Raw genomic sequence first — 15,057 nt, 5'->3', positions numbered from 1 at the left:
GGGATACAAAAAGGAACTCACAGTTTGTATGACAGTGTCAAATATTATTTTGATTTTAGTATTTCCTGTTTTGGTTTATTTGCATCTTAAAAGTGTATAATTTGCATCTAAAAAAGTATCAAACATTGTTTGCTGAAGCCTAATCATGCTGGACTGTTTTGACCTGATTCAATCCTCTGATAAGCAGTTGTGGATGTTGGGCATGAGAACTGAATAATCTTTGTCTGGAATGATACTACACTCCACAATTTCCACTTTGGAGAATTCTCACTTCTAACTTGTGATTCCTGGTAGAGCAAATTATTTTTCTAGCCTAGCAATGATCTAGAAGCAGAGGAATCCCAGTACCTTTTAAAAGTTATTATGTGGTTTTCTTTTAAAAAGCTCCTGTTTTTGGAAAGTAACATTTATGGGTACAACACCTGTTCATTATTTGCACATAAAATAAAACCATTTAAAAAGTTGAGGTTTTTAAAAAAAAATCCTTTATTTTTATTACAGTATAAAATTCACAATAATTATTATAAGTTTCATTGTTACTGGAGAGCTAAGATTTTCTTTATTTAAATTAACAAGGATTCCTAAACATTTGACTTTTCCTCCATAAGGCTAAGTCAGATTTTATAGTTGAAAGAGGAAAAAAAAGATGCTAGATGTTTACCTATAAAATGTAAATTTTCTTATAAAAATACTCATTTGGAGTACAGTTGATATAGAGACAATTTGTACTTATTATGTAAAGTGCTGGTTTCAATACCATAGGGTAAATAAGACAAAGCTTTATCAGAATGATAAAAATCACATTTTAATTGAAGAGTTTTTTTTATTATTCATACCTTCTAAGATTTTATTGAAACTCAACATTTTAGCAAAATTGTCCTAATTACTTACCTAATTACTGAAACGCAAAGAAACTAATTTATATTTGTTTCTAAAGCTTAGTGTATTAGTTTTCACACTGCTAAAGAAATACCCGAAACTGGGTAATTTACAGAGAAAAGAGGTTTAATTGACTGAAGATTCTGCAGGCTGTACAGGAAGCATGGCAGCATCGGCTCTGGGGCAGCCTCAAGAAACTTATAATCATGGCAGGAAGTGAAGAGGAGGCAGGCATACCATACATGGCCAGAGCAGGAGGAAGACAGAGAGAGGGGAGGTGCTTGCACACCAGATCACGTGAGAAGTCACTATACAGTAAGCCATTCACTATTCACTAAACCATTCATGAGAACTCAGCTTCATGATCTAGTCACCTCCCACTAGGCCCTACCGCCAACACTGGGGGATTACAATTCAACATGAGATTTGGGCGGGGACACAGATCCAAACCATATAGCTTAGATATAATGACCAGAAAATAAGTTTGGCTTCTGTTGCTCTGTGAAAGAGTCACTGGTGCTTTTAACTGCTTCAGACAATCAGGGAATTTGCTATCTCTAAACACTAAGAAATTTGCTTTTATATTAATCTTAAAGTTGAGTTTAGTTTAGTGAATCTTAATGTAAATTGCCTGTTATACTAAATAATGTTTAAATAGTTACAGATAAAGACTACTCTAATCATAACTAATAGGTAATTTTAAAATATATTTACAGCTCTATCTTAAAGGAACCAACCACAGAAAGCCTTCAAACCCTGTGTGCTCTAGGGTTGGCAATGCAGGATGCTACACTGTCAAAAGCAGCACTTAATGAGTTATTGAAGCACGTCAAACACAAAGACAGTAATTATCAGAGATGCCTTCTTACATCAGCCATCTATGCGCTCCAAGGCCGCAGTGTGGCAGTGCAAAGACAAGCATCTAAAGCTGTTCACAGGTAAATTCTGTATTTGTGAACTTGGAACCTAATTATATTTGATATGGTTGCATTTGACATTTGGACTTTATTAAGACTATAAAATAAGGTAAGCATATACATTTGAAAACCAAACCTGGCTTTATGAAATTTTACACAGGACCAGGTAACTGACTGTATATATTATTTTACTATAAGCATTTTTTAAAATTCAATTGCTAAGTTTGGCCCTTAGTCAATTTAAGGCCCAAACTTTGTTTTGCTATTAAAGCTCTTAATTCCCAAGTTTGTAATATTCTTAGTCTGTTGTCTGGCACTGTCTAGATTGATGGCTTTAGTAATTTTCAGCCATTTAAACATTCATTAATTTCTTCAAAATTTGAAAAAAGAAAGCTGTCATCAGCAGCAGTGGTTAATTATTCTATTTTATTTTCAGCAGTAAAGTGTCATGTCTGTAGTTTCTTTTCCTTTCACAGTTCATTTTTATTAATCTTTGCTGGTTTTTTTTTTAATTGTTATTAATAGCTTAGTCCTTATGTCATTTTCATTACTAGTCATCTTCCTGCCATGCAATATTGTTTATCCTATAATTTTTAGGATAAATTTCCTTAACTTTTCTTTAAGGAAATTTAATACACTGTGTTCAAACACAAAGAGATTATAATCATTCATTGTTGATTTTTTTCTTCTTATTTTCATAAAGACTTGATGTATATGGGCGATATAAAGTATGTTTTCAACCAAACATGCACAATTAATATGAACTTGTGTTAGATGTCTAAAAGGTTTTAAACTTAATAAATTGTTGGTTGTTTGTACATTTTGTAGTTAAAGTAACTTGTCCCTAAGCCTGCTGCTTTTGCCGATCTCTTTAGTAACCCTGGTGACCCCGCTCTTTGGTCTCTGTTGTCTCGAGTTGTTGCGCAGTATGCTCAACGAAATGCAAAGGTAAAGAAATGTTTGTTTCCAATTCTAGCAAAAAGATAAACCGACTTGTGATGTGGTAAATACGATCATTTTAAACTATGGCATTATTTTTCTGAAAGATAATTTACACAATGAAGAGAGTTCTGTTATTAACTAAATTCTCCAGTAGTCATTCAACAAATATTATACCGAGTTTTTTCCATGTACAGTTGCACTGTTCTAGATGTTGTGGGAGCTACAAAGAAGTAGGAAGATCTTTTTGAACACATACAGATTATGTTAATGATGTGGGATAAAGTAATGTAACATTGCCGTATAGTAAGCACTAGCTACGTGTTTTGAATCCCAAAAGATAATTTTATTTAAAATCTTCTTAAAGATAAGGCAGTAAGAACTAGAACACTGCTGTATACAAAAATGTAATTATAAACATGAAGTCATTGACATTCTATGAAGCATTATATACTCTATTTTAGTTTGTAACAGCCAGATATTTTCAGGAGTTTGTATTCTATTAACTTCTGTGGTTAATATATCCTCTCCATAGTTCGCTTCACTAGTTGGTAAACATAATAGTAATAGCTGATGTTTTGAACACTTACCACACCAATAATTCCAATATCTGAAATCTATGAGGCCCACAGACTTGTTTGAAGTCTGAGTCTTGTTCATTATTTTTACTGATTTTCATTCTTGGTGGCTTTGTTTCTTTGTTTACCCAGTTGTGTGTACTTGAAAATTATTTGTAGGAATAATTTGAGGCCTAGAATTAAGGTACCTTTCTATAGAAATAATTTGTACTTGCGTCTGCTGGGTGTTTGGGAGGTCCATCAATCTGGGACTATGTTAAACAAAGTTTAGAACTTAGGAGTTTTGGACCAACCAGGCTACTTTATGTCTGGGTTGCTAGTTCTTGAAACTTGGCTTAATTCTGATTCACCATGAACCTTAGGGTGTGGTCTTTTGGGGTTTCAGCTTATTCTGATGTGGGTTTCCTCTATACTCCCCTCCTTGTGTGAACCTGGGCTTTAATTTTTGTCCTACTAGCCCATACATCCTTCAGGGTTAAAATTAAAATTTGTTAGCATTTGAGCTGGGTGCAGTGGCTCACACGTATAATCCCAGCACTTTGGTAGGCCGAGGCAGGTGGATCACATCAGGTCAGGAGTTCATGACCGTCCTGGCTAACATGATGAAACCCTGTCTCTACTAAAAACATAAAAATTAGCTAGGCATGGTATCACATCCCTGTAGTCCCAGCTACTCAGGAGGTTGAGGCAGGAGAATTGCTTTAACCTAGAAGGTGGAGGTTGCAGTTAGCCGAGATCATGCCATTGCACTCCAGCCTGGGTGACAGAACAAGATTCCATCTTAAAAAAAGAAAAAAAAATTGTTGCCATTTGCAAATGGCAGAAGCAGCTTCCCTGCTCACTTGTCTCTGAATTTCAGTTTTCCCTTTCAGTTATGGCTTGGCAAGTCCTTAATATCTTGTCAGTTATTCAGTGTGTTTAAGAATATGTTTTTAAAATGTTTTATCTCAGTGCTTTTTAAACTTTACTGTGCAATTGAAGTCACCTGGTGACCTTGTGAAAATGCAGATTCTAATTTTGTAGGCCTGAGGTGGGACCCAATATTCTGCATATCTAACAACCTCTTAGAGAGTGTGGATGCCGCAGATGCACAAGCCGCAGTTTGGGCAGCAGGGTTTTATTTCACATTTTTAGTTATTGTTAGTGAGTGAGTAGACTCAGAGAACCTGAAAGACCATTGTTATTAGACTCCAAAATTACCTGAATGAAGTGCTTTATTATGTGGCAGCTATCAGCATTTTTATAATCTCCACAACCGTATGAAGTGGCTGCAATTATTTAAAGTTACAGATTTCAAATTGACCTAATGAAAACTCAGTGATGCTACATGTATTTTTCTTATTTTTAGTATTGAGTTGATTATTGAAGCAATGATGAGCTTCATGGTGCCTTGAACTTTGTTTTACTAGAGTATGGAAGTTTTAAAAATACTGTGTATTTTCAGGTAGTAAACCATGTTAGTTTATCTTTTTGATTGCTCTCTTCCAGTCTTTTTAATCTTTTATATTGTTAGAAAATGTGTACATTTCATTGGTAAAATTACGTAACTTTTGAGCCTTCAAATGAATATTCTGAAAGTAGAGTTGGTCACAGTAGAAAAGATTTCCTTTCACAAGAATATTAGTCTTTTCAAACAGAAATAGTAAGTTGATACTTATAAGAAGTTTAGAAGTTGTAAATGTGGTAAAACTGAACCTTTCCAGGCAAGATCTTATCAATCTTAATTTTCACTTTTTCATGAAAGTTTTTGCATGTGTATAAATCATCAATATTTTCTGTTCTAGGGAGGTGTTGCAGCAGGAAATGTGGCTCATATTCTGAACTCAAATCACGGAAAGGTTAGTTTGCCATAGTACAAAGGAAATGTTGAATTTATTAAATAATATTGATGAAGGAGTAATAATTTTTATAGCCTTAGGGATCATATCATATCAAATAGAGTCTTTTTAGTCAGTTTGAAAGAGAGGGAGCTATTAGGAAAATTGGCTAACATACTTCTTTTCTCTTATGTAGAAGGCATTACTGTACACTACAGTAAATCAGTTGGCTATGGGAAGCAGTTCAGCAGAAGATGAAAAAAATATTGCACTAAAGACCATTCAGAAGGCAGCTCTCCTTTCTCCAGGTGCATATAATATCTATTTCATTAATTCCAATTTTTTTTTCTAAATACATACTTTTTTAAATGGAGGCAAAATCTTTCACACGATATATATTTTATTGGCATTATTTGTACCAGACAAAAATGTACATAATTTAGATCTTCTACAACAGGAGTTTGGGTGATTAAAGTGTTATGCACTATGTAAGTGTTTAATACAATATATAATACTATCAGAAATGACATTTAAAAATTGATGCATCATAGATTCACATAGTTTCAAGGTGCATATGATAATTCAGTACATTTATATTCACTAATTTAGATTCTATTAATCTTGCATTCATTTGTGGTTTATAGGAGCAAAGTTTATATTTCCCTGAAATAAGACAAAAGGGAATTTTAAGAAAATATTTCAAGATTTTGCATATTATTTGATTATCTGCTTTTGGCTACTGATAAGAGAGTATCAATTATCGGAAGAGGCCTAAAGGAATGTCTTCTTAATGATGCTTTATTACCTGTACTGAAAGTCTGAACTATACACATATTTTCAAGAAACAATTTTAAACAATTTCCATTTTGCATCAATATGGCTTAGAGAGTTTTGCCTATAGCTACTAAATTATTTAACAAACATATTTTGATAGTTTTATGTGTGGTTAGCTTCTTGAAGGATGGTGATGTATCTTCTGTGGTAACTGTTAGAAATGCCTGTTATGGCCTCACCTAAGCTAATTGTGTCATATGTAGGCTGTTGATCACAAAGGTACTGAGGAATGTCACTTAAGCATGCCTCCATTACCGCTATTGGAAAATGCCAGAGAAGACTGAAATGTCTAGCAATATAGGGTTATAAAGTATATTTTTACACAATATAGTATTATTTTTAATACTAAAGAAACCATTAAATGTATTCCCCTTCAACTCTTCAGATGTGTTAGATCAGAATGCTGTTGCTTTTGGCTAAGCACTGTTGGGAAAGAAATTATACAAAGAACAAGTTCAATATTATCTTCACAACAAATTGTAAAGAACCTCATTAAGGTGCAAAATATCTAACATTTCAGGGATTGTTTTGTAAACTAATTTAAAAAATCAATATTCTGTTTATCTTTTCTTTCATTTTGACATAGAACAGAAAGAGACTAAACATTTTGATTTGTCTATGTTGTATGTGTATATGTTGGTAAGTTTTTTATTTTTGGAGTTCTCAAGTAAATATTAGATAGACTTACTTTCAAGAATTCTTATTGTGGATCCAGAATGATAAAAGATCTGTTAGCTTTTGATTGTATAAGGACATAAACTTTAGAAAGGTGAGACTGCCCAGATAAGGTCCTCTCTAATGATCTCTGATGTTCCCAGATTATCTAGATAAATACATACTCAAGGAAGCAGAGATGCTTAAAACAGTGACTGAGTGGTAAAGATGAGTGCCTGTTTGAGACTTGTCCTTAGAGTCCAATGAAAATGAATCTAATTGTAGTTATGTGTAGTGGCTGTACCCCTAGTCCTTATAGATCTTTAGATGAACAAAGTACAGTTTTCGTAGATGCTATTCCAAGGAGTCTTGTCAGGAATATCAAGATAATTCCAAGAATTTAGAATTGAATGGAAAGAAAAAACCCAATTTCTGCTAGATTAGTGCTTCTGTGATACTAAGAGGTATTTTTGGCAAGCTGTATTTTAAAATTTTTACATTTGTTATTTATATATTATCTTAGAGTCATTTTATTTTACAGGGAATTTGGGTTGATGATAATCTATGGAAGAGTTCATAGAAACAGTAACTATTTTGTGTTGTGATAGAAGAACTTGCTGCCAACTATTGTCCATTCTCCCACCAGATATCCAAACTATATAATACTGTAAGATCCCTAATGAGGCTATCCCCTTAATCTTAGGATTAATTTAATATTCAGAGATTGAGTCCACTTCTGTTGGAATCATAGAATTTAAGACCCTATGGCATCTCAGCTATTATCTGGTTTAGTTGTCTTGTTTTATAGGAAAATGAATCCTAAAGGAAGAACTACCACACATTAATTAGTGGCATTGCTAGACCTGAAACCCAGATCTAAGGCTGTCATGTGCCTTTCTCTATATAGTTCATCATACATTCTAGAAAATGGTCCCCATTTGTTTATTTTGGAATTTGATTATGTCTGTGCTACTTAAAATAAAATAGTCATTGTTTGGAGCAGAAATTGTTTCATAATATGGAGGTATGTATTTAATTTTTTGTAAAAGTATTTGATCTGCATAAGATTTTAATGATTCTTGTAATTTTGTTGATTTTTTACTTTTAGCGGTAATACTGGGCACCTATAACTGAAGTAGATATATATTTCAGACATCTGATAGAAAACGTATATTGGGTGGGATGATCAGATAAGAAAAAATAGAAAGCTGAAGCTGAAAAGTATGATCAAGTGACTGTATTGTTAACTAGTACCTGCTTGTGAGAATTTAAAAGCATTCATTTGTTTTTTAAGCCTAACAGGACTAAAATATTAACATGTTGAAGTGAATGGCAAAATAAGATTTATAAAAATAAATGACCAAACAAATGAAAAGAAAAAAAACTTGTAAATGCCAAATCTCCTTCACATTTTTTTTTCACAACTAACTTTCTTAAATAGAGAAGTCTTTATGCATTATCTTTTCTATGCATAAAAAGTTTCCTTCCAACTCACTACTATTGGACTTTCCTCCTTCTCCCTCCCCTGAAGCTGCTGTCAAGGTTGAAGGAAAGAAGGAAAGATCAAATGAATGAAGGATATGTAATCATATAAATGCTTCACTTGGAATGATGAAATGACTTTCATACTTGCCTGTTAGTATATAGTTAAAATCATAAGCCTTTCCTTTGGCTTAAACTTTTCTTAAGAACTGGAAAATTGCGTTATCTTTCTTGTCCTAGGACAGAGTCTTTAAAACAACGATTACTAAGTGATGAAGATGAGTGAGACTTGTCCTTGGTGTCCAGTGAAAGTGAATCTAATTGCCCTTTCCACAGTAATACGGCACTCTAGGCAGCTGAGCTAATAACCAGCCATGAAAGAAGAACTTAATAGGATGTTTCTCATTCTCTGATACGTTTGGAAAAATTGGAAAATCTCTAAAGATGAATGTAGCAATGTGTCTCCGAAAACAAGTGCAATTCAATTTTCCTTTGAGAAAGTGAAATTGTTTTTTAGATACAATTTTTTTGAACTTGTAAACTCTTACTCTCATTTTTGATAGTTTTTCAGCCACATATTGATTTTAACAAGACTTACCACTGTGTATTTCCTGTTTTCAGGTGACCCTGCTGTCTGGGCTGGGCTAATGGCAGCCTGTCATGCTGATGATAAACTGGCCCTAGTGAACAACACTCAGCCAAAGAGGATGGATTTATACTTGGCACTGTTATCTGCTGTTACTGCTGCAAGTAAGTTTTAAAAAGCATCTGTATACATGATTTAATTCAGATTTCTTGAATGGTTAAATCAGGAACTCAAACAGCTTCAGCATATATTGTTATAAAAAATATATTCATTAAAAATCCATACATAGTATAATATTTGTATAGATGTTTGATAAGCATATATATTTTTTTCTCTTCTAGATAGTTTAAAAGCCCAATAGGTTCTGTTAGCTGAAATCTCTTTTTTGTAGCATTTACTTACTTTGAGACTACCAGCATTTTAGGATAGAGGTGACCTGGAAAGAGTCCTTTGCTGAAACCAACATTGAAATTGTCCTGTGATTCCTCCTGGGAATCTTGGTCAGAGTAAGCTGTTAATCTAATCAGATTTACTTAACATTGTTTTGTAAGTCTATAAATTTCTTCATTGAAAAGTGACATAGATTAACCTACTTACATTAATAAGTAGATTAGCCTACTTTTGTCTTGGGACATTAGCTTTTCACTGAATTAATTTTAGGTTATTAATCATTTTTTAGTAAATGTTAAGCATCATTACTGCCTGTATTTTTGACCACCAGGGCAAATTAAGTAGGCTTTTGTTTAATGGTATTAGATCACAGAGTCTTTTATAAGATTGAAATATTTTAATAAAATGAATTTATTAAGTAGTAAATCAGAAATACCTGTAACATAGTTATTGTTAAGCCATGTTTTTCAGATTAAAAGAAAGAACAATGTACCTATTTTTAGTTTTTATTCACATTAGCAATCTCTGACTTTCATTGGTATGTTTAGACTATAGGTGTATGAAGTGATTGTTGATATAACTGGGTTAGTATCTATCACATATTTTACCATTTTCTATTTGTTGCTCCTGTTCTTTGTTTCTATTTTTGTCCAACTATTTTTCTGTGTTTTATAGTTTTAATTATGCCTTTCATATGATGCTATTTTCTCTTCTTTGTTAGCATGTCAGTTATACTTCCTTTTCTACTTTTTTTTACTGGTTGCCCTTTTTTACTGGTTGCCATATATGTTTACAATTAATCCAACTCCATTTTGAACTAACACTACTTAATGGATGGTGCAAACCCTTATAACAAAACAAGCCTAATTATTGTCCTTTATGTCATTTCTCTTTTGCTTACACATAAACATCCATACACATATAAGCACATATAATCAAATATGTTGTTGCTATCATTATTTTAATTTTTTTTTTTTTCTAAGAGATGGATTCTTGCTATGTTGCCCAGACTGGCCTCAAACTCCTGGGCTCAAGTAACACTACCACCTCAGCCTCCCAAGTCAAAGATACACTTTTTTTTTTTTTTTTTTTTTTTAAAGAGATGAGGTGCTGCTATGTTGCCCAGGCTGGTCTCAAACTCCTAAGCTCAAGCAATCCTCTTGTTTTGGCCTCCCAAATATTGGGATTACAGGTGTGAGCCACCACATCCAGCCTCTATAGGTGAGATTAGTTTCTTATAGGCAGCATAGGTTAGGTAATTTTTTTTTTTTTAACCATTCAGGCCACCTCTATATTTTCAATGGAAAGTTTAATTCATTTGCATTCAAGGTTACCATTGATATGTGATGCCTTATTTGTGTTGTTTAATTAATTGATTTTTTGTATATCCTTTATTTCTTTCTCTCTTTATTGTATGTTACTGTTTTTTGGTGGTTTTCTGTATTGGTACCATTTGTTTCCTTTTTCTTCCTCATTTGTATAATTGGTTTACCAGTGAGTTTTTACTGTTATGTGTTTTCTTGATGGTAAATGTTGTCTCTTCTCTTTCAAGTTCAGATTCCATTAAGCATTTCTTGTAGGACTGGTCTAGTAGTGATTTTCAGCTTTTACTTGTCTGGGAAAATTTTATTTTTCCCTCATTTATAAAGGATAACTTGACTGGGTATAGTGTCCTTGACTGAAAGTTTTTTTTGTTTTCAGCAGTTTGGATATATTATCTTATTCTCTACTGGCCTGTAAGGTTTCTGCTGACAAATCTGCTGTTAGTCGGATGGGTGTTCATTTATAAGTAGTATGCTTTTCTCTGGCTATTTTTAGTATTCTCTTTTTGTCTTTGACTTTTGACAAGTTAACTATAGTGTAACATGGAGAACATCTTTTGGAACTGTATATAATTGTGGATCTCTAAGCTTCCTCATGTTTTTGGATGTCTAAATCTCTTGCTAGAATTGGGATATTGTCATCTATTATTTTGTTAAATAGTTTTTCTAAACGAAATAATTATGTTTTCTTTTTGCCTTCTAGGATACTGAAAATTTAAATATGTGGGTGCTTTATGGTGTCCCATATGTCATGTGGGCTTTGCTTATTCTTTTGTATTTTTGTCTTACTAGGTAATCTAAAGACCTGTCTTCAAGTTCTGAGGCTCTTCTGCTTGATCTAGTCTATTGTTGAAGTTTTCAAATGTATTTATTCATTCAATGAATTTCTCATTTCTAGAATTTGTTTGGTTATTTCTTATGACAACTATCTCTTTGTTAAATTTTTTATTAGTATCCTAAATTACTTTTTCCAATTTCTTTGTACTGGTTTTTAGTATTCCCTTCTTGTATCTTACTGAGCTGCTTTATTATCAGTATTTTGAATTTTACCCCAGGATTTCATAAACTTCTTTTTGATTCAGATCTGTTGCTATAGAATTATTCTGTTCCTTTGAAGGTATCATATTTCATTGCTTTTTCTTGTTTCCTTTGTCTTACATTGATATATGCACATCTAATCTAACAGTCACTTCCAATTTTTATGGTTTTTTTGGTAAGGGAGCAATTTTTCCTGAAGATGTATCCATGGTGTTGTTTGAGTAGGTCACTTTGGCTTTGATTCTGAGTGTAGTTTCTGATTTCTTCGGTTCTAGACAGCATCAGTGATATTTGTGATTTCTTTGGTGTGTTAGGATATATTTGTTAGTGTAGGCTTGGTGAAGTTTTGGTGGGGCCTGGGATGCCAGGTAGGCCAGTCTTTGGGCCCCAGTGGTGGCAGCAGTGGGCTAAGCTTGCCTGCCCTTGGCCAAAACAGTGTACAGTGACACTGGTGTTAATGGGTTTAGGCAGGCCCGTTCTTGCGCCTTTATGGATGGATTGCTCAGGTGCCAGGAATGGCAGCATTGGTGTGTTAGTCAGGGTTCTCTTAGAGGGACAGAACTAATACAGGAAAAGAACTAATATATATAAAAGGGAGTTTATTAAGTATTAACTTACATGATCACAAGGTCCCACAATAGGCTCTCTGCAAGCTGAGGAGCAAGGAGAGCCAGTCCCAGTCCCAAAACTGAAGAACTTGGAGTCCAATGTTTGAGGGCAGGAAGCATACAGCATGGGAGAAAGCTGTAGGCTGGGAGGCTAGGCCTGTCTCTCAGGCTAGGCCTGTCTCATTTTCATGTTTTTCTGCCTGCTTTATATTATCTGGAAGCTGATTATATTGTGCCCACCAGATTAAGGGTGGATCTGCCTTCCCCAGGCCACTGACTCACATATTAATCTCTTTTGGCAACACCACACAGACACACTCAGGATTAATACTTGGTGTCCCTCAATCCAATCAAGTTGACACTCAGTATTCACCATCACAGTTAGGCTGGGTGGGTGGGTGTGTTCTTGAATCCCTGGGCAGCAGGCGTGGTTGGTTGATGGCAGTAGCAGTGGGACAGCCCTCTGGGACCCAAGCCGTCCACACTGGCATTCGTGGTGGCTGCAATGGACTGAGTGCACCAGTCCCCAGGCCCATATGTGGTACATGTGGGTGAGTGCCAGCTGCAGTGTTGCCAGCACATTGGAAGGGCCCAACCTCAGATCCCAGAGGAGTGCTCAAATGCTAATGGTGGTGGTCTGAGCTGGGCAATCCCCAGGCCCCAGGAGGGCATGCTTGGGTACTCCGGGGAGTGGAGCCAGGCCAGGTAGACCTGTCCTTAGGCTCCCTGGGGGGTGCATGCAGGCCTTGGCTGTGATAGGTAGGAGCAGAATGATGCTGGGCTGCCAGCAAATGCTTTGTTGGGAGCAGCAGCTGCTGCATTGTGACCCTGCAACTAGGTAGAGTGGAGTTGCTTTCAGTGTGAGCAGCCATAGGCAGCTGGGGGTGGGGGTTGCAGGCTTCAGTCATGCCTCAGCTCTGCTGTATTCCAGTACAGTGGTAGCTGCAGGGCAGTGGAATTTGTTCTCAGGGTACTTGAATATGCATGGCTACTCCTTACTGGCAGCTCATGGTGGCTGACAGTGGCTCTCACCTCAGCCCCAATATATTCCCTCAGCTCCACTGCTATTCCCTGCCCACAGTCACTGCTGCTGATTATCTACCAGCAGCAGTGGCTGTGGGCAGGGAATAGCAGTGGAGCTTCAGGGCTGTGGAGATAGAGGTGCTCTTGGGCTGTGTGGCAAGACCTAGCCTGGTAGAGGGCTGGGCTGTCAAAATAGTGCCGCACTCTAGCTGCTTAGGACTCAGGGCTTTGTGGGACTCAGTGTGAGCTCCCACTTTGGGCCAGTACCATTATTGTGTGCTTCCCTATGTTAGTTTTAGGGCCTGCAAGGGTCACAGGGCTGTGTTGTTACTAGAATTATCAGAGTCTATGGCAGGAATGTAGACTGTTACGGGACTCTTACTCATCCTTTCCCTGCATTTCAGGAGCCTTTCTAGGCTCCTAGCTGATCCTAGCTGAGCATACTACACCACTGTGCTCTCCTTCCTTGCTTTTGGTGTTTCCTATCCTTTTCTGTTGAGTTCCAGTGTGCTTTCTTAGATAATATTTTTGAAGTACGATTATCTACTTGCTGTTTGGTTCCTTTCCATGGACAAGGCGAGTACCAAATGCATCTAATCAGCTATCTTGAAGGCAACACTTACTAATTAATTTTACCAAGTATTTAAGGAAAAATAATACCAATTCTACTCAAATTCTTTCGGAAAATCTAAGATAGTAATACCTCTGACATCTTCTATGAGGCCAGCATTACCCCAATACTAAAACCAGGCAAATAATAAAATTGCTTGTGTACGTAGATGGAGAAATTCATAACAAAACTTTAGCAATTCAAATCCAACAATACATAAAAATGGTAATAATACATCATGATCAATTATGATTTATGCCAGGAATACAAAGTTGATGTAACATTTGAAAATGAATGTAGTTTGCCATATTAACACCTGTGAAAAGATGCCAAAGAGTTTATACTACATGATTCCACTTAGCTGAAATTTGTGGAAATGCAAATTGGTCTATGTGACAGAAAACACATTAGGAATTGACTAGGGACAGAGGCCAAGGAAGGGAGGATGGAGTAGGTTGGAGACAAAAGTGATTACAAAGGGGCAAGAGGAAAATTTTGATAATGTTGAATATGTTCATTATCTGGATTGTGATGTTGGTTCACTTTTATATATGTCAAATCTTATCAAATTGTACAGTTTGAAAATGTGCAGCTGATTTTACATTCATTATATCACAGTAAATCTTTACATGTTTTCAACAAATTATTTTATTGTTTCTTTAGAAGTCACAGTTATATGAGGCTTTGAGTTACTTAGCCACAAATGTCCTGCCATGAAACTTCTCAGATACCTAAGTCTTGTCAGGATAGTCTATGGTACATGTAGCACATTAACTTTTAAAAATTGTGGGTGGATGATAAGTCTAATGGCAATTTTTTAGGAACCAGTTACTCCTCTGAGGACACATTATAAATTGCAGAAGAAAGTAACGTTGGCATTTTTTTGTTTACAGTTAAAGACAAAAAATTCTTTGAAAATTACAACCAGTCTCTTGAAAAGTGGTCTCTCTCACAAGCTGTCACTAGTCTAATAGACACAGGAAGAATATCTGAAGCTGAAACTGTCTGCACAAAGGTATTATTATGGTGTGTGCATTGGAATTCATGAATTCTTATCTCACTTGGAAAATAAATTCAAAAATGGAATGTGTGAGGCCAGATGTGGTGGGTCACTCCTGTATTCCCAGAACTTTGGGAGATTGAGATGGGAGGATCACTTGAAGCCAGGAGTTTGAGACCAGCCTGTGTAACAAAGTGAGAGGTTGTCTTTACAAAAAATTATAAAATTGGCTAGGCCTGGTGATGTATGCCTGTAGTTCCTGCTACTTGAGAGGCTGAGGCAGGAGAATTGCTTGAGCCCAGGAATTTGAGGTTGTGGTGAGCCATGATCGCGCCACTACCCTCCAGCCTGGGAAACAGAGCAAGACCCTATCTCAAAAA

The 15,057-nt window shown here is 35.6% G+C and overlaps 1 protein-coding gene across 3 annotated transcripts in view; it reads left to right on the top strand.

The window, feature by feature from the left end:
- The window catches only part of TTC37 (tetratricopeptide repeat domain 37), a 95,241-nt gene that overhangs the window by 62,536 nt on the left and 17,648 nt on the right, over positions 1-15,057 (top strand). For 2 of the 3 annotated variants that reach the window (XM_017514100.2, XM_017514101.2), the window contains exons 32-37: positions 1,596-1,817; positions 2,672-2,744; positions 5,098-5,151; positions 5,327-5,438; positions 8,722-8,850; positions 14,571-14,692. In XM_017514100.2, the coding sequence (XP_017369589.1) occupies positions 1,596-1,817; positions 2,672-2,744; positions 5,098-5,151; positions 5,327-5,438; positions 8,722-8,850; positions 14,571-14,692 (712 nt within the window). Of the gene's footprint in view, positions 1-1,595; positions 1,818-2,671; positions 2,745-5,097; positions 5,152-5,326; positions 5,439-8,721; positions 8,851-14,570; positions 14,700-15,057 lie in introns of all 3 variants that reach the window. The other variant, XM_037733307.1, reaches the window with a different exon arrangement.

Source organism: Cebus imitator, unplaced genomic scaffold, assembly GCF_001604975.1.
Source record: "Cebus imitator isolate Cc_AM_T3 unplaced genomic scaffold, Cebus_imitator-1.0 Scaffold515, whole genome shotgun sequence".
Classification (NCBI taxonomy): domain Eukaryota; kingdom Metazoa; phylum Chordata; class Mammalia; order Primates; family Cebidae; genus Cebus; species Cebus imitator.
This window is presented reverse-complemented; position numbering and strand designations above follow the sequence as displayed.